General features: G+C 54.7%; 1 protein-coding gene across 3 annotated transcripts in view; it reads right to left on the bottom strand.

Annotated features, from left to right (window-relative positions):
• Nucleotides 1–712: 712 nt before the first annotated feature.
• The window catches only part of PEBP4 (phosphatidylethanolamine binding protein 4), a 206,127-nt gene continuing 187,308 nt past the window's right edge, over nt 713–19,531 (bottom strand). For 2 of the 3 annotated variants that reach the window (XM_030312396.1, XM_030312397.1), the window contains exons 5-7: nt 15,142–15,187; nt 12,771–12,884; nt 1,742–2,010 (exon numbers count right to left, since the gene is read on the bottom strand). In XM_030312396.1, the coding sequence (XP_030168256.1) occupies nt 1,856–2,010; nt 12,771–12,884; nt 15,142–15,187 (315 nt within the window). In that variant the 3' untranslated portion in view covers nt 1,742–1,855. Of the gene's footprint in view, nt 871–1,741; nt 2,011–12,770; nt 12,885–15,141; nt 15,188–19,531 lie in introns of those variants that run through there. The other variant, XM_030312398.1, reaches the window with a different exon arrangement.

The raw sequence follows: 19,531 nt of genomic DNA, 5'->3' as shown, positions 1-19,531 counted from the left end.
TTTGGGGCTGCTCTAGCAAGCTGACCTGCTATTTATCCTGGCCTTGGGCACCAACGGGAGCTGCCAATTACACTCCAGGCCTGGTGGGGTGGGGGCTGCAGGCAGAAGGGCTCAGGAGTGTGAGGTTCACGCACACACCCAGAGAGTGTCCCTTCCGAGGCTGCCTGCCGTGACACTGCACATGGACACTTCCCTTTGCTTCTCCTTTTAGCGCTGCCGACAAGCTTGCCTGCCAAGGTGAAGAGAACGGGGGGTTCCTACTGCCTGGGCTGGCATCAGAAGGCCCTTCGACAGAACACGACTTTAGTGTCCATCACCCAGATGGGAGCTAAATCCATCAATGGTGGGAGGAAGCATGGTCCGGTTCCCTTCACAACCTCAGTCTCCCACCTCATCTCGTCCTTCAGAGCCTCACCACTAAAATCCTCCAACTACTTAAGATGTGCTCAGCTGGGCTGAGTGGCTGGCCGGGGCCCCTCTGCCTTCCAGCTAATGTGGGGCATGGCTCTGAGAAGGCAACAGCCCTGTGTCCAGCTGCAGCCTGCCTCTTTCATCTGGGGATCTCAAGGCACCTTGCACACATGAATCAACAACATTGCTGTATTCTGGCCAAGGAGAGGGGGGCTATTAACTCTTGGAGGGAAACTGAGTGTGGAGGTGCAGTGAGGGGGTGGGGGTGCTGAGGGGACTGGAGCTGGGGGTGGGGGAGTTGAGGAACTTGAGTTTAGCCTGGGAACAAGACCGTAGCGAAAGAGGTACCTCCAAGGGGACCCTGGGTGGGAAAGCCACGGGACCTTCAGAGGACATCCAGGGGAGTTAGGGGGCGAAAATCCTTTCCTTGCAGACACCAGGGAGTTTCTTCAGAGTTTTCTGAAAGCACAAATCAGATTGTACTCGTTCTTCCCCTCCAATCTACTTATTTTATTGTTCAGTGGTTTCCCATTGCTCTGAGAGTACACTTTAAAACTTTAGCATGGCTGCAAGGCGTGGCATGGTCTTTGCCCATCTGTCCCGGTGGCCACACTACAGGCCTGGAAGATGCCACGCATGCCCCTGCCAGCCACGGGAGCTCGGAGGCAGTGTTCCCTCTCTTTGGCACGGTCTCCGGCACCCATCCCCATTCACAGTTAACCCCTACCACACTTTTCAGCTCTGAAGTTAAACACCGCTTCCTCTGACAGGCCTCACCTGAGCCTGGACTATGCCCCCTCCACCACAAAGCAGGTCCCCTCATGCCCTCATAGCACTTGGCACATTTGTTGTAATTTGCTTGTGGTCACATGATGAACCTTTCCCTCCCATCCTGGACTGTAAGCTCCATGAAGAAAGCCTTAGGTTTTGCCTACCCTGTTCCCATATGTATCCCCAGCATCTAGTGGGAGAGGTCAGGCACATACCTGGTGCCAATATCTGTTCAATGAATGATGCTGAATTGTCAGAGTTGGAATGGACCATGGTGACAAACCAACTGCCCCAACTCTCCTTCCTACCTCGATTTCACAACAGAGGAAGCAGATTAGAGAAGATAGGTGATTTGCTCCAGGTCACACAGTGCCTCAGTGACAGGTGAGGCCTAGGGACCCCCACTTCCTATCCATCTATATCCCAGCACCACCCGCACCCCACACACTTGCATTTACAGCAAAGCCCCAGGTTCCTAGTGCTGGACATGGATTTCTTCTTCTTAGTATTTGAAAGAGAACAGGTTAGGAAGCAACATATCCAGCCAGTAAGCCCTGGATGATTTTTTTTTTTTTTTTAATTTGGGAGAGAAGGGGTTCCATGCCCAGACCATCACTGATGGGCACTGTGGACACACACACCTGCAACACAAAGCCTGATGTCTGGCCGGCAGTTAACTCTGTTTGGGTTTGTCCGTGGGCTCACTGCTTCCTCCTGCGGGAGGCTGGTAATTTGGGGAGTCCTGGTAATTTTCAGTCATGAATTGGGTGCTCGCTTCGGGTTCACTCAGGTGGAAGTGGTTCAGGAATTTGTCCATTTTCCAATTGCCTGGAAGGACAGACAGACCAGAGGAAGGCCGTGAGAGAGAACCATGGCCTGGGAGCGGCAGGGCCTGACAGGGAGGCCGCTCTGAGGACGTGGAGGCCTCAGCAAGTAAGGACCTTGGTCGTTGGGCTGTGGGGGGCAGAGTGCCCGGGTGCTTCTGGCTCCTAGCTGGATGTTAGCAGAGTGTCTGGGAAGAGACTATTCCCCAGGGAACAATGAGGAGTGAATCTGGACTGGTTTCCTTCCCCAGGGCCCTTTATTTGGCATGACTCTGCCTTCTCACATGCGGAAAGATGCCCCATTGGGTGGGCTACCCACTGTCTCCACCCGCCTCTCTTTTTCTGCGGGCTCTCCTCACCCCAAGACTGAGGCCTTAAAGGCTTCTTGTCTTCACACGTGGTCACCCCAGCTGCTGGGGCTGAGACCGGCCCCAGTGTCTGCGTCAGTCTTTCAACCTCCTCCCCAGATCCCTGGCTGTGGCTGAGGTTGGGGGGCAGGGCACATGGCTAGGGCTCTCCCTCCTCCTGAGCACCTGGATCCTGCAGGATGGGTAAGAAGTCCCCGGCTGGTGCCCAGGTACTCCTCAAGGAGAGAGAGCACAGGGTTGTGGGGGGGGGGGGGGGAGGAGGGGCCTCTTCTGGGGCAAGTGTGGACAGGCCTAGCAGCAGGGCAAGGAGGGCGCAGCCCGGGGCACTGGGGAGAAGCTGCGGAAAGTGGTCACAAGCGTATTCCCACGCTCTGTTTCCCAAACCCTGGGCCTCAGACACCCTCTGTGCATGATTGCCAGCTACAACACAGGATGCCCACTGTAACCTGAATTTGAGAGAAACAACAACTAATTTGTAAGTATGTCCCACATACTCATGGAATTTACTCAAAAATTCATTCCTTGTTTATCTAAAATTCATATTTAACTGGGCATCCTGTATTTTTTTCTTTTTGGTGTGTGAGGGGTAAATCGACCACCCTTCCCTGAGTGGAGGGAGTGCTCAAGGAAGACCTTGCCTGGAGCAGAGCTAGGCAGTGGACAGGTGGAGGAGAGTAATCTTTAATGCGCAGGGGCGAGGGTTGCAGCTTGGACAGAGCTGCCCATTTACCCGCCTGTGGTCCTCTGTCTGGACCCACTACCTTTTTTTTTTTTTTTTAAAGTTTATTTATTTATTTTGAGAGAGAGTGCAAGAGCAAGGGAGGGACAGAGAGAGAGAGAGAATCCCGAGCAGGCTGTGCACTGTCAGCACAGAGCCCGACGCGGGGCTCAAACTCATGAACCACGAGATCATGACCTGAGCTAAAGTTAAGAGTTGGACTTAACGACTGAGCCACCCAGGTACCCCCACCCATTACCCTTTTATAACAAGGAAGAAAGCAAGTCCCTTGATGTGCTGTTACTCCACTTATCATTCTTTCCTCCCCACACCACCCCGCAGGGGATGTTTGCATTTCAAAGAGGTTTTCAAGGAAAACCAAAATGTTTTAATCCAAAGAAACAAGACAATAATAAGGATAATGCAAATAATAATAATAGTAATAACACATCCATATAGCGCTTCCTATGTGCCAGAAACTCCATGCATATTCATACACTTACTTAATCCTCATAAGGGGAGACTATTTTTATCCCCGGTGCTCAGATGGGAGGATGGGGCACAAGATGGGGTTCCGGTGAGAATGCTTCTTAGGGGCAGTGATGGAGGGAAGGGCCTCTTCATGCTCCCTTATGTCCCATCTGGTGACTCCATGCTCGGATTCGGGAGAGATGCTGGGCCCTGGGAGAGTGTCTCCTGGGGGTAGGCTGCTGCTGGGTGACAGGTGGGCAACTGAGTGCTGTGGGGTCTTCCACCAGGAGGCGAGGTGGGGAGGCACTGGCCTGGTGGCCTTCACACCCAGAGAGCCTGGGAAAGTGCGTGCAGGTGTGTATGCATGTACATGCATGCATGTCTATGCATGTGCAAGCCAGGAAAAGGGCTCATGGGTGAACTGGTGTGTGGCAGGCATGGGGACAAGGGGGCCTTCCCCACTGAGTAGGGCAGGAAGAAACCTTGGTGGCCAGGAGGGAATTGAAACTCTCATCACGAGATCAGGGCAAGTTGGTGGAAAGAAATCCCCTGCACCCCGAGGGAGACCTCGCTCCCCTGCTGCAGACTTGCCCTTCCCTAATTCAGAGGACTTCTCTTGATTGAGCTTGGAGTGCCCTGGGAGCCTCACAGCTCCTTCCCGGTCACATGTCCGACAACACTGTGGTTCTTAGGCAGCTCCTCAAACCAGGCCCTGTGTCCCTCAGGAGAGTGGGTACAGGCTGCTGGCTGCTAGCCTCCTGCTGCCTCCTCCCCTGGTTTGGCTGTGACTCCTCACGCCCCCGTTTCCTGCCACAAAGGGCAAGAGGAACTGACCCTTTGCAAGTTCTAGAAGGAAGAGGGGTGAGTCAGGCCCTCAGGGGTGTGTGTGTGTGTGTGGAGAGATGGGGAGCTTGGAGGCTGTGGCTTCGTGGTCACCATTTGGAGGAAAGTCCCATCCTGTATGGCACTGCTCTGATCCTGGAGCTGCAGAGAAGCTGCTGCCATGCAGGAAGAGGGTGGTGATGCTGGCTGTGCTCAGGCCACCCCCCTTGGACCCTGGGGCCACCCAGGATGGGCTCTTCCTGGGTCCAGGGCAGGGGTAGTGAGCGTACTGCAAAGGGCTCTGTGGCAGGAGGGAGAGAGGAGGAGGATGTCTGACGCCTGTTTCCTGAACCACCCAGTGGTTGGAACACAGGCCGGGTCTCCTCAGGGCGGGGCTGCTGCATGTGACGTGCCCATTGTTCCCTGTGCAACCGTAGGGCACACCGTTCTCATTCCGAAAAACTAGAGGCTGATCTCTTACCCACTGGTTGGGGCTGATAGGGAAGATGTTGGCGATGAAGGATGTTAGATGTTACAGATGTTCCACAAATGGGCCAAGGGGAGTGAGTGTTGGGTCAGCTTACCTAAAGCTGTGGGGTGGAGGTGGGGGGAGGTTTCGGAGCCACTACTGTGTGCCTGATCTCCCCTAGACAGCGTCTTCAACACCTGGGAGAGGGGCTCCAAGCTTTCACTCATCCTCTGCCCCTGAGTCCCAGGGGCAGCAATGGCCGGAATGTGTGGGAATTGCCCTGGGGCAGGTCCTGTAGTCACTCTCTGCCCCCAGCTTCCCCAGTCTGTGGGGGACTGAGAAATATTCTCCTAGGCCAGCCCCTCCCCCTCGGAGGACTTGTGGGCATGCGATGGGCGACTCCTCTGCTGGAATGTGTGAACTCTGGGCTGAGGGGAGACTGACAGCCCAACTGGGAGCCGCAGCCCGGTGTCCACTAGGCATGGGGGGGTATACTGGATGGAGGCCCTGCTCCTGTCCTCAACGGTTTTATAACAGAAGACAATGAACCCTGGACTAGTAACAAGCTAGGCCTTCTCAGGCCTTCTCTTGGCCAGCAGCACAGCTTTGCAGCTCCTGGCGGATGGGGTCCCATCCTTAGCCTCGCCCTCGTCTCTTCAGCGGACCTACTCTTAGGCCTTCCCAATAGCACAGGGCAGTGTTCCCTGTGTGTCCTGCCTGTAGCCCAGGGACATTTCCCACCTGACTTGCCATTTGGTCCTCCTGAGGCCCTCAAGTGTTTCCTGCTCAGCCTGGCAAGTGGGGGCTGGGAAGCCCCCACTGGGAGGGAGGCCTCCACTCCTGTGGCTGGAGAACAAGGGGGCGGGGTCCTGAGACTTGGGCTTGGCCTCCTCTGAGCTGTTCTGTGAGTTGAGCTGCTGGGGCCTCTACTGGCACTGAGTGGCCCTGTCTCCCAAGGCGGGTGAGATGTATCTAACCAAAGTGGCCACCCTCTTCCCTGTCCCCCACCCCTGACTCTCCCCCTAGGGGACAGTGGCCCCGAAGAAAAAACAAAAATTGAACGCCAGCCTAATAACCGCCCCATCGTGTGCCTGGCTCAGGTCTGTAATTTGTCTGGCTCTTCGCAGGGCTGGCTGCAGTGATAGAGGCACTGATGCCTTTCTGCTGAGATTAATGATGTCCTGGTGGTGGTAGGCGGGAGGCCTGGGCCTCTTATTTTTTGTGCCACTAAATGACATCCAGAGACTTCCACTCAGGAGCTGAAAAGCCCTCGTTCCATCACATCCAATTACTCCTGGAGAATATTTGCTGAGTGGCTGATCCTGCTGGCTTGAGAGGCATGGGGCAGAGGGGACCACTTTGACTTTGGCAGGAGTGAGAGGGTGGGGATGCTGGGGGGGGGGTTCCGAGGTGGGGAGCGGTCACCCAGCTCCTCTGGAGCACTCGGGAGGATTGGAGAGTAGAAGTGCAATTCCTAATTACCCGGGGAAATGGATCACCCGGGATGCCCCCCTTGGTCCTGGGGCTGGGGCTGGGGCTGGGGGTGGGGAAGGGAGCAAGAGAGGAGGCTCAAAGCTGTCAGTTTAAGCTTCCGCTGCTCCATTCCAGTATTTGCTGGTGGTGGCAGGCTGGAACTCTGGGTGAAATTTGGGGATTATCTGTGGTTTCCTGCTGATCTGTTCAATACCGCTTTGGACGACTGATGTTTGGCTTGACTGGGGCGTGTTTCCTGAAGAGGGCTGCCTGCGGCCTGTGGAGGTTGCAGGCAGTTCCTAGCCAGGGTGCCTGTCTGAGAGTTGCCCAGGATGGCCCCATCTGGGCCGCCGCCAGGCCCCCAGTCCTACCCGCTCTGCCAGGTGGGTGGGGCCCCACTGCCTGACACAAGCCCACACAGTGATTCAGGGGCTGGGCCCGGGGCGGGGGGTGGGGGGGTGGGTTCTGGGGCCTGGCCAGGTGAACCACCATGGGAGGTCATGGCAGGGGGTAGGGGCTGTTTTGCAGTGGGCTGTGTGTGTTTGTGTGTGTCTGTGTGCGTGTTTGGGGATGGTCTGCAGGCAGGGCACTCTTCCTTCTATGTTTGCCTATATACCATGTACTTCTAGCTCACTGCCACCAGGCCTGTGGATTGTCTCCCAGCCTCAGTTCCTCTACATCAATGCCTCCTACTGTTGACACTTCTCGGAGTTCTGCTGCATTCCTGCCCTTGGCCTGTGTTTTCAAACATTTCCCCACAGTGCCTACTGTTTCAATCACCCATGGTGCCCCTCAGGCCTTTAGAGGCCACAAGCAAGCCTTAAATCCCACTGTGTGGCAAGCCTCAGCCCATTCCTCCTCTCTGACCTCTATGGGTGGGTGGCTCACCCAGGAGCTGCTCAGTTCAGGTGTCTGTGATGCTGGGGAGTGGGTTATGGCTGCCTGGTCCAGAACCCAAGGACCCCTCCCAGAGACGCAGTCTCTCTGCAGGCCTCCAAGGCTGCCTCGGTGAGGTGGCGTCCGAGACTGGTGTGGCCCGTTAGCTCCCCTGGCGCTGTGGCACCATCCTGGGCTCACCGCCTTGGACATGCTTCTGGAACAAGCTTTGGCATGTCATCTTGTGGGGCAGCGAGGGGATTTCCCCCACTCACTCGAGAGAGGAGCTTGAGGCCGTGAGGCCGGCTCGTGACACCTCTGGGCCAGGTGGCTGAGGTGTGGCACCACACAGGCCATAGCTCGGCAGGAGTTTTAGTGTCTACACAGTGCTTGGCTATCGCCTTCTCCAGGGAGGGGGTGTGAGGGGACGCTGCCTTGGGTGGCTGCTGCTGCTGGCCAAGTACACTCGGGACTTCAAGATGGACTTGCTCTTTCTTTGTCCCCACACCAGGGCCCAGGTGGTCTGGGTGAGGAGAGAGAGGGGTGAGGGTGAGGAATGTGGGTGAGTGAGTGATAGGAGCGAAGAGCCTCGCCCCAGGAGTCAGAAGAAAGGTAATTTGCTTTTAACTGTGGACCCTTGGTTGACCAAGCCACTCACTGTTCTGGGCGTCAGTTTCCTTATTCGCCTGGCGGAAGGAATGGCCACTGTCCTGGTTGCCCTACAGGATCCAGCCAGGGAGGAGCAGGGCAGGCTGGTGGAGAGGCTGGGCACAAGTGGTCCTGCCTGCCCACCTGGTTGGGACAAGGAGGATGTGAATGCCAAAACTCATTTGTGGACACGGTGCTCACAGAGGCGGCTGTCTTTCCGGGTGTTAAAGGAAGCTGATGATGACTTGAATATGGGGGTGTGAGAACGTGCAGCTGTGTGTGTGTGTGTGTACATGGGTGTGTCCCATACACAAACATCCTCACTGACTGAAAGTTCACAGGGGGCTGAGCACAGGGACAGGTGGTAAAAAGGAAACATATGGCAGAGGTGAGCTCTTCCCTCAAGGAATTTATAGTCTCATGGTGGCAGTGAGGCCTGTGCAAGTGAAAAATGATTAATACAAAAGAGATAAAAGCAGGTGACTAAGGAGGCAAAACCAAGTGTTACGGAGCGTGTGGAGACGGACAGCAGCAGGGGAGGGCAGGGTCCTGTCAGCTGAGAGAAGACTGCCCCCGTGGGAAGGCACCATGGGGCCATCAGCAAGACTCGTATTCTGCAGGGGGGCGGGGCCACCAGGCTTGGGGAAGGGGAGAAATGGTGTGCCCTGATCAGCAGCAGGCAAAGGGGGAGCATGGTGGGCACTGATGGGAACTAAGCAGGAGTTAGTGGGCATGTGGCAGCGTGTGGTATAGAAGGGTGCATGGATGAGGTGCGAACCAGCGCTGTCTGCGGGCTCTCTTCAGATATGGCCCCTCAACTCATTCGGTTGGTTCCTCTACAATGTGGAAGCCACCTGCCGAATCCAAGGCTGCTGTGAGGCCGATGCGCAGGCAAACCGTCATGAATCACAGATGAGCCCAGAGGCCAGATTGGGCTTTGGGCATACAAGGTGGAGGGGAGAGGGATTAGAGCTGGGTGAGAGGGGTTGGACAGAGGTACAAGTCCAATGTGTTACAGGCCCAAATTTAGGAAGGGGCGGTGTGGCCTTTGGGACAAATGTCAGTGAAATTGGGCCAGCCATGGTCAGAGGGCATCAGGTCAGGCTCTTTCAGCTTCACTCTTGTTCCCTGTTTGGGATGTGGTCATGCTTGAGCTATCTGACTATCTCCCTTCACTAGCTCTGTGAACTCCCAACTGTCCACAGGGTTACACTGGGTGACACCATGCATCCATGGGAACACAGACCCGGTCCACATGGCTCAATTCTGTGCCCACAGCACTTAGAACACTGCCTCACACACATTCGGCACCTACTGTCATCCCAACGAATGCAGAGGGCATGTGTGAATCGTGCCCAGCATGGAGGGGAAAATGGTGGGGAGAAGGAGCTGTGTAAAGGCAGGAGGAATGGGAAGGCAGGATTTCATAAACTAGAAGAAAGTTGGCTTGCCCTTCCAGGGCCTGTGCTGTGGTCCTGGCAGGCCAATATCTGATTGAAGGCCTCCATCCAGAAGTGTGTGGAGTTGGATAGGTTCTTCAAGACTTGTCACTTGCTCCCCGCACTTGTCCCGCAGAACTCCAAGGTGGGGGGAACTCGGTAAGCTGGGAGCAAATCTGTTATGGGTCATTCAGTGGTAGACCCAACTAGTCCAACCCCTTATCTTGAGGATATGGAAATTGAGGCCCAGAGATGTGAGGTGGCTTGTCCAAGGTGACACATGGATGTCAAGATCTCCCATTTGTTGATCCTATAGATGTTGTTTTGAGGTCACGGAATAAAGAGAAACCCTGCGGAGGGTTTCAGCCCCTGGCACTGAGCAATGTTCCCTGGCCCTCACGGTCCTACAAATTCAACTAGAATAATGTCGCACATGCTTCTCAACCTAAACTGTCATCCACGCCTAAGTCCTAGGGAGGAAAGGATCCAGTAGGACTGGCTCAAGTCAACTACCCTTCATGGATGCCTCTCTACCTGGCTCTTACAAACCCACTTTCCCTTCCAGTCTCTGGAAGCTGTTCCTGCCTGTGCATCCAGAAAACGCAAGTGGTTGGTTACAGCACACATATCCTAGGACTCCCCTGTTCCTCCGAGGACGCCTTCCCATGGAAAGAAAACTAGACCAAAGTGAGCCCCAGGGCCTGTGCTCCTTGGCTCCATATCCTGGTCTGCTGGGGGCTGGTCCAGCCTGGGGCTCCACGAGTCCCCAAGCGCTGTGCAGATGCTTCAGAGAGCGCCTGGCCTTGGACTTCTGACAGTGTGCAAGGGCGGCTTCTACATCTGCCACGCCCCGTGGGTTCATCTGGGCACGCATCTCCGCACCTTTGGCGGTCTCCTGTGCCCTTGTTCCTCTCCGGCCTGCCCACCACTCCAGCGTAGTCACCTCTAAAGAGGGGTTGCTGTGTGTTACTTCTCCCATGGGCAAGACCTACCGGCACTTCACGGCACCCGCCAAGGTCAGGCCTCTGCTGGGCTTGCTCCTCACAAGGGGTGCTCCTTCTCACTTTTCCAAAATAATCGTTGCATCTGTGGTTCTCCAGCCCAGAGCACCTTTTCTCTTTCACTCAAGGATTCAAATGGCCTCCTTCTCCCAGGCCCAGCCCATGCCGCACCTCTTCCATGTAGCCTCAGGACCATATAGGTTTGTAGATCATCTAGATCCAACCCCTCATTTTCTAGATGGGGGAACTGAGGCTCAGAGAGGGTAGTTGAATTGCTCAAAAGTCAAATCACTAGCTGGAGACTGGAAATACAGATTTCCTCACCCTGCAGTAAAATACCTTTGCACTATTCCCGGCTGAAGAGGGTGTGTCTTCTGGAAGAGAAGGGGATCTTAGGAAGGTATGGACTATCCCTAAATCCACTTGATCTCCCGTTGTCCTTACAGCCAGAAACACATAATTAAGTGCTTAATTATAAGCTGCTCTGCATTGTTATTTAAGTGTTTTCAAAGTAGACTGTAAGCCCCCTGAGGGCAGGGAACGTTCCCTGTGCTATGGGATCCTATCCTCTCCTAAGCCCCTAGCACAGTGCTAGACACAGGAAGGTGTCCTATGATGGGACGGGTACCCTGGCCCATCTGGGAGGATGATTTTCCCACCTCCATTTCGGGTGGCAAGCAAAATGGCACAGAAGCCAAGGGACCCTGCCCAGATGCGAGTCCAGTTCCTAAGTTTTCACGTAAAGGGAGGGGGGTGTGCACAAGAAACTGTGGTTTTGGCAAAGATTCAAAGGGACTGATGGTGGGTGTCAGGCCGCATAGGTTTAGAGCTTCCTTGCCTGCTGCCAGTGTCACAGGAAGAGCACACCAGCCACTGTGTTTTCTGGAGGACGGGCTAGGATGGAACCTGAGGACCCCAGCCACGGTGGACGGCAAGTGTCTTTGCGGTAGGCACCTCCTTTCTCCCTTTGCCCCCTTCCATGCTCCTCCTGGCTTCACCTACTGCTCTCTCCTTCCCCTCCCACCCCGCCCCTCAGAAAGCACTTGATCTTGCCGGAGCCTCCTTCAGGGGACAGTCTGAGCACTATCCTAGCCCAGGGTGGGGGCATTGTGATCTTGATGTCTTAACAGTGGGACTCAGGCATGCCTTACTTTGTGAGACTTGTACTCTTGGGGGACCGTCGTGGGCTCAGGTGCCAGTTCTCAGCCCTCAGAAAGCACAGTGCCTGGACTGGTGTAAGGGGGCTCATGATGTCTTTGGTGAGAGTGATCCAGGGAACTGGAGAAATTCATCTTGGCTTGGGCAAGATACATTATTGTTTTCCTTTTCTCTCTGTATCCAAATTTGAAAGCGTGTCTTTGGGAAAGCGGTTTAAAACAGATTTACAGATTGGCAAGATGCTGAGGGCACCTGGGGAGGGTTCACCAGTGGAAAGGTTGCACCGACTCTGCTTTCAGGGCAGCCCGGAGCCTTCTGTGATTGGTGGCTCCTGCTCAGCACACCTGAAGGCCTCCTTCACTCAACCAATACCTTTCGGGGCTCCACTTTCCTCTCCTCTGGGGCCTTTGGGCAACAGGCATGTAACAATACCTTTCCTGGCTTCCCAGTGGGTGGAAGTTGGTCAAGGTCACTGGGTGAGAGCAAATGGCTGATGACACCCACCCGCCCACTCACCTTCCTGCCAGCCTGGGGGATGTGCTGTTTGCACTCCCAAGATGGCATCTGTGCATTCCACATTTTCTTCCCTTCCCCCAAATGGGGGAGGTGATAGAGTGCACAGAGATTACTTTATTTCCCATTTTCCTGGAGAGAAATCTAAAGCTCAGTGAGGGGTCATGGCTCACACAGGGTCAGGTGAGTCGCCTGAGGCATGGCAGTGTCCAGATGTCCATGAGTCTTCCTTCCTGCTCCCCAGCTTTGGTTGGAGGGGGACCAAGGCCACCTTCAGTTAGCCATCAGGAGGCTACGGGGCGTGGATCCTCTCCAGGAGGCCAGAAGGGCTGCTCAGAGAAGCTAGTGGAAGGGTTATGGCTGGGAAGTTTTTGCCCCACCACTGTGGCAATACTGGGCAGACAGAACAATTAATGACCAACGAAGACAGACTGGCAGGGTGGCATTCCAGGGCCCTCTTGCCCAGATCAGACTCAATTAGAGCGTACAATTACTTGCAGGAGTGCTGTGGGGTAGCTGCCTGCACATGCCATTCAAGGCTGAATGGGGGAAATGGTTCTCTACCTGGCTCCGGGCCAGCTAAAGCCACCATCGTGATCTGCGGGACTTACTTATGGGGGGAGAACACATCTGATGTGAAAATCTTTAGGACACTCATTCCAGTCTACTTTCAAGAAACACTACCCTTTGACTCCGGCCTCCAAATCTCATGGGTAAGGAGTCAAGGTCCCAGCTTCCCCATTAATGCACAAAGCATCCACTTCCACCCCAGAATTTACACTGGCTTTGACAGATGGGGAGGCCTTACCTCGAGTTTTGTTTTCTTTGGAATGGAGAGAGATGTTCTGTCCTTCCTGAAGATAGACGAAGAACTGGTAGCGGTGGAAGCCACTTTGTGCTGGTGGGGAGGGAGGCTGGTAGGCTAGGGGCAGAAGAAGGACAGAGGATGGGCCCCACACCCCACAGAGCCCAGAGACCCCTGGCTCTTTTCTCTCAAGATAATTCTTTATGCCTTTCATGGTCCCCACTGACCTTCCTGGGGTCCCAGCCGGGGGCTTACCCCACTGCAAACTACTAGGATTTATCTTTCGCAGGATCTCACCTTCAGTAGTTTCCTTTAGGAAACACCTTATTTTGGGTGGTGGTGGTGGGAGGAGGAGGAGGAGGAGGAGGAGGAGGAGGGAGGGGAGGTGTGAGCTGCTTGAAGGTCTTGGGCACTGGTGGGATTCCTGGGCCTTACTTGCCTGGTGGGTGTTGGTGTTATCCCTTTGCTGTTTTAGTCTATCCTGATGGATTTCCTGCCTCAAGAGAAACCCATCTTCCTCTGTGAGAGTGTTTGGCAGCGGATTTTTATTTATTTTTTCAGCATTTCCTTATGAACTCAATTCCCAAAGAAGCCAATTTCTTGGCTGGATCCGGAGGATCTGGAAGTGGTTACGGGGGTGGGTGGGACTCGGTTCAAAGGTTTGATCATGGAAGTGTAGGATCTGGGTGCTCGGGGCACTGGGAGCCCACTCAGGCTCTTCCGGAGGAGAAGGCCCATCTCCCTCCCCTTTGCCCTCGGTGCAGGCGGCAGATCTTTTTCTAAGGTAGGGGGGTAGTGGGGCGGGGACATCTCTCATTCTTTCCCCAAGTCTATGCAGGGGTTTTATGGGCCAGACTTTTGCGGTTGGTTCCAGTGGGGCCTCCTGCCAAACCGTGTGCCTCTGCCTCCTCCCCTTCGCCTCATCTCCCTTTCTAAAGAGCCAAGAATCTTCCTGGGGGTGGGTGGGGATGGAGTGTTTGCAGCGAGGATGCTGGTGGGAGGGAGCTTGGTTCTTTATGGTCACCTCCCTCTCCTGGTCATTAGACAAGAGGGACTCGCCATTTGGAGCTGTTGGAATTGTTCCTCATGGTGCGCTTCCGGCCACTGGGGCCTCCAGCATGCTTGCAGCTAGGGGAATTCCTGACTATTCATCTCTCCCTGAGTTTTTGGTTGCAGATCTGATACACGCGTGTGTCGTGTGCGTGTGTGCACACGTGCGTGTGTTCAGAGTGAGCACAGCACAGGGTGTGCCAGGAGCCCTGTGAGTTTGTATGACTTGGGGTCTGTGCTGGGGCAGGTGCGAGTGCTGGGAGAGTGTGCTTGTTCGCTGAGGCTGTTTTGGAGGGTCTCCGTCAGTGTGTGTGCAGATGTGGGTCATTATTTTTTTTTCACAAACACTGCCAACGCTGAGAAAGGCTGCTGAGCATAGGTGGGTGCCAGCGTGTGTCCTTCACGTGCATGGTGTGTGGAGGGCAGATGCGGCCGGGTCAGCTTTGAGCAAGGCCAGGGGCTGCTGGGTGCCAAGCTCACTGGAGTGTGGATGTGTGCCACGCTGCCAAAGACTGGTGTCCGTGCGTCTGTGTGCATAAGTCTGTGGTTGGAACTCACTGGTTCAGTGCAACTGGGAATTTATCCTCAGGAGAGATGGCAGACTGAACCCCCCTCACCAGGGCTTTCCTGAAGAATTCCCCCTCCAAGAGTAGAGGCGAGAGATTATGAGGAGGAAGGGAAGGGATACACATGGCGAGCCACTTCTTGGTGCCAGGCCCTGACTAAGTGCTTTCCCTTGTGATATCCCCTTGACCCTCACCACAACTTGGTAAGATGGGTGTTGTCGCCATTTTCTGGATGAGGAGACTGAGGCTCTGAGAGGTAAAGTCAGGTGGACAGTAAACGGTGGAGCTGGGATTTGAAGCCAGGCCTATCTGGCCTGCGTTGCCTCACAGAACTATGAGGCTCATTTATCTTTTTGCTCAGCCCTTTCCAGGGGGTCTACAGAGCCCCATGCAAGGAGATCACGTGGGACTGGGTACAGGGGAACACAGGAAGGCAGGCGGAGGGAAGAGAGGGACCCACCAATCTCTGCCAGTCACTCTCCTGAAGACCCTTGCCTTTCACGCTGGCCCCACCCCTTACCTGTCATGAGACATGGGACAGGTGGGTCTGTGCCTCGGTTTCATTCTCTTTAAAACAGACATACTGGTGGCAGGGGTCTCAAAGCACAGTTGTGACCACGACATTAGAGCATACAAGTAAGCTCCTGGGCTGGCACTTGCACACTGTGAAGTCTCAACATTGAGTTGCTTCATTATGGTTCTGGTGGTCATCACCGTTGCCCTGGCTGGGGCAAGGGGTGTTTGAGGGTCATACTCACCTGACAGCTCCTGGCCCTGAATCTTCCCTTTCTTCATATCAACACCCTGAAATGAGAGACAGACACAGGTGTGAGAGACTCCTGGGGCAGCGGAAGGCCATACCAGCACACTTCAGTCCAAGTAGGTTTTGCTGACTTCTTTCTCTCCCTGAGGGAGTACGATGGAGGAGTAGGAACATGTATGGCTACTCCTGGGATGCGTTGCCAGAACCGGCTATAGGGTTTGGAATGGCGCCTCAGGGGGTCCAGGGAGAGAGGACAGACACAGGCATCGCTGAGGGTGGCCTGGGGGTGAGGGACGGACCCCCTGAACATGAGAGGACACTTCTGGAAGGGCACTCCCATCATCTGCGCCCCTAGACTGGGCATAGGACACGACTCTCTGCCTGTGGGGTCTGGTCAGATCTAAGGCAGGGGCTGGCAATCCTCACAGCCTTGCTAAGCCAGCCCATCCTCTCAGGTTCTCTTTGGGGCCTTCAGAATATTAGGCCAGTGGCTTCTGAGTAACCAGAAGGGCAGGGAGGGCAGGAGGAGGTTGGACCGCTGATTCTGAGGCAAGTTCTTGATGGGACTCAGCCCACAACCTCTGGGCAGATTCTTTGGCCTCAGTTTCCCTCTTCTTCCTTCCCCTCCCTTTTCCCCTCCGCTCCGCGTCTGTGGGATAATGAGGTGATCCCGGGGGCGGGTGCTAATTATTGTTTGTGCAGGACTGGGAGATGCTCAGATGAAAGGGACTGGAGCAGGGCCCCTGGGTCTGTGCCACAGCTCGGGGCCCCTAGGTGTGGGGTTTTATAGCCTTAATGATGGTGATTAGCATGGCTCTTCACTGGTTCTGCCAACACCTAACTGTGCCCTGGCTGTCTTTCCACCAAGCCCTCCTGAGGCAGCCTCTGCTCAGGATGAGGGTTTGGGAGCACGGAGCTAAGAGATCTCTCATTTCTCTGTGGAGACTCTTGGGGTCAGTTGGGTGACCCAGCTCCGCGTGCGGGTTACCTTCTACAAAGTCAGAGCCCCACCCCCGTCTTCTTGAAGCCCCCTGATCTCTTCCCCTTTGGGCTGTAGCTTGTCCACCAACCGTTCTCACTTTGGGCCTCCTTTGCCAGAACATACCCTCCCCCAGACTCGTCCCTGGTTGGGAGACAGGGCAGAGGACGGCAGAAGAATGGGTCCCTCCACCTTGGGCCCCCTTCCCACTTGGTTTTCCTCACCCTGGGCAGGTGAGATCTCTGTCCTTTGGCACCCTTCCAGCCCCCTCGTGCAGTCTTGTCTGCTCCAGAGCGTCCAGGCAGCCTTCAAATTTAGTCCCTGGGACAGCAGAGCCGTGCGTGGCCAGCTCTGCCTTGGCTGGCTTTCCGCACGGTCCCCGACTCCCCCAGTATCGGGCAGTCTTTCCCAAGGCTGGCAGGGGGCCCAGGTGTGGCCAGGGGTTGAGAAGCCAGGGGACGCCAGGGTGGAGGGAAGGGGTTGGGGAACGGAGGCCCCTCCCCTGATCCCCATCTCTCCCAGGAGAGGACGTGAGGGCCCAAGCCTTAGCACCCACTCTCCCGAAATAGCTCTCTGGCGGCTCTAGGGCGACTGAGAGATGGGGACTAAGCCCAGAGCGGCCCAGCCCAGCCTGCTCTGTGCTCCCAGCCTCCCCCTCACTCCTCTCCAAGTCAGCCCAGCCAGCGGTTTGTTTAAACAAAACAATAGCAACCTAAGCTGGCTGTTTCTTTTCAATTCCCCACAGGCTTGGGTCCCACCCAGAGTGATAAACAGGCCTCTCTCCTCTGTGTGAGTGCAGGGAGGGGTGAGGGTGGGGGCTGGGGCCTGTAAGGTCAGGGAGTTTGTGCAGAGCAGCATGGAAAGTCTGATCTGTGGCCCTGATCAGGGTGGAAAGGCTCTCCTACCCCTCCCTTTCACTCCAGGGAGTCTTTTCTCATCAACTGGGGCCAGCTTGGCACAGACACACGCACACCCGCACACCCGCCGATTCATTGAGTAAAGCCAGCAGTCCTTCCTGCCTGCCTCCCCTGGCAGAGAGCTCAGCTGAGGCTGCTGCTGGGGGAGCGCGAGCAGAGGGCACTGATGGCTTCAGAGTTTTCAGGGTCTCTCTGGAGCTTGTTATACAGACAGGCACTGGTCCTTAGAAGGAAGGGCAGGAAGGCTCTAAGGAAGTGCCAGGCTGTAGAGGCGCCCCTGCAGAGCATGTGGTCAGTGTGGCTGCTAAGTACTCAAGTTGGGTTGAGGATGGGCTAGGCTTCCTTTGGGCATAAGCCTTCCCCCATTGGTCTGTCCTGGGGGTGGGCAAAATTTCTACCATATAATCAACACGTGGTAGGAGCCTTAGGAAACCAAATTCAAAGGGTGAGAAAGTTGAGACTCCAAGGAGCTCAAACTGCTTGTCCAGAGCCACAGAGCAGTGAGTGGGAGAATCTCAGAATATTCCAGGAGGAAGGCGCCTTAGACCCTCGGACCTTTGAGACCCACTAGCTCAAGATCTTGTGTCTTTTGACCCACAGTGACATCTTATGCTTTTCCTACAACGTCATGATGACCCTATCACTTCCCCAGGAGGCACTGTTTTAGGAAGACTATTATTAAAATACACAGATATCACGTGGAGGACTGGGGCCACAGCGGAAATGGTTAAATAGTTGCCTGCCCCGCCCTCCAACCCCATATGAAACCATGAGCTCTTCCGAAATGTCTTCATGGATTAGAGTACCACAATTAGCCTGAGATGACCTTAGAAAGCTGGAAATCCCTGGGGATGGATGAGATTCTGGGATATTTCAAGGGTGGGGGGCTGGGGTGGGCAGTGGGAATCTATGGGTCTAAGCACTTCCTAGGGAGACAGGACTGAGCCTGAGGGTGGGCAATGAACCTAGCATTTAAGGAACAGATCCCACACCTGTCAAGTCTGAGCAGACAAGAGCTTTGGAAAGAGAGTCTGCAGTGGGGAAGGGGCTGCTGAGAGCTCCCCGACACCTGGCCTCCTCACCTGGACCCCTCCTGCCTGGCCTTCCCCCTCCCCCAGGTATGCTGCTCCTCTTTAAGATGGGCCCATCCCAGACAAAACCTCCTTTCCCTTACTATAGCTAAGACAGATTGACATTTTCAAAAGGAGCTTGTCTAAATGCTAAGGTTAAAAAAAGGAAATAATTATAGAAATTACAAACAGCATAGAAATTGTTGGGTTTCTGATCCTCAAGAACACCGAAAAGCCCAAGATGGCTTTCTCAGGGTATCAGGACAGGAACACCTGAGGTGTTAGGGCAGTGTGTTTAGGAGGATGCCCAGGGCCCTTCTAAGTGTTAGAGACTAGATGACCTTAGGGAGGCAACTCTTTTCCTTATTAGCATCCTCTGGCAAGGGAAGGAGAGGTGGAGGTGGAAGATTGCTCAGTAGGACCCTTAAATGCCCGGGATATAAGAACAGTCTCCTCTTTTTCTTAGAAGTTGGTCCCCAATATGTGTGCACCTGCATGTGTGAATGTGTGCATGTGTGCATGTGTGTGCATGTAGGGTATGTGCACAACTGCTTGGTGTAGGAAGAGGCACAAATTATTCTAAATGCAGAGAAGAAGCTTGACTCTATGGACGCTCTGGAGGAATTTCTGGGCTTATAGACATTAGTTGGGAGCTGGCATATGAGATGCTTAAGAGAAGGTGAAATGTGACCAAGAGTCAGAGAGTCACAGCGTCACCTCTGGCCTCCAGAGCCTGCTTTATCACCTGCACAATAGGGCAGACATGCTGGGGGGTGGGGGGTGTTAATATCCTCTGACAATAGCTCCTAACCAATGGCTGCTAGAAAATGAGGCACAAATACTGCAGTTCCTCACCTCTTGGGGGGAATGATGGAGCAGCATATTTCAACACTGGCTCCAGGTACCCATAGTGGAACTTGTTTGCTCATGAACCTTGACTGAGTGCCTTCCTTTTGCTCTCTTACCCTCCCCCTTGCTGATGCTTCCTTGTGTCCCTTTGAAAATACACTACTTGCACTAGACTCCTTGTCTCAGGCTCTGCTTTGGGGGAACCCACGCTAAAACAGTAAGTCCAACAGACGTTTGTGGAAGGAGCAGAGAGATGAATGAAGGCTTTGTCTAAGGTGTCATGGGTAGCTGGCCTTGATGCCAAGACTAGAAGCCTCTACTCCTGACTCTGTCCCATATCTTCTGACGGGACCACACTGCTACTGTCTGGACCTGGATCCTTCTGCCCTTCCGGGCCAGGTCCCAGAGGTCCCAGATATATTAAGCCCTTGGAGTACCACAAACAGATGCGCCAACTAGATGAAAGTCACTTCCATCTTTTGTTTCTTGTCCATGGGGACACCAGAAAGTGACATTTCCTGAGAGTCAAGGGTCCAGAGGCACCCCTTCCCCAGCCTGGAGAAGCCTTAG

Source organism: Lynx canadensis, chromosome B1 (genome assembly GCF_007474595.2).
Source record: "Lynx canadensis isolate LIC74 chromosome B1, mLynCan4.pri.v2, whole genome shotgun sequence".
In the NCBI taxonomy this organism is placed as follows: domain Eukaryota; kingdom Metazoa; phylum Chordata; class Mammalia; order Carnivora; family Felidae; genus Lynx; species Lynx canadensis.
Note: the sequence above shows the minus strand (reverse complement) of the source record. Positions and strands in the feature narration are given on the sequence as shown.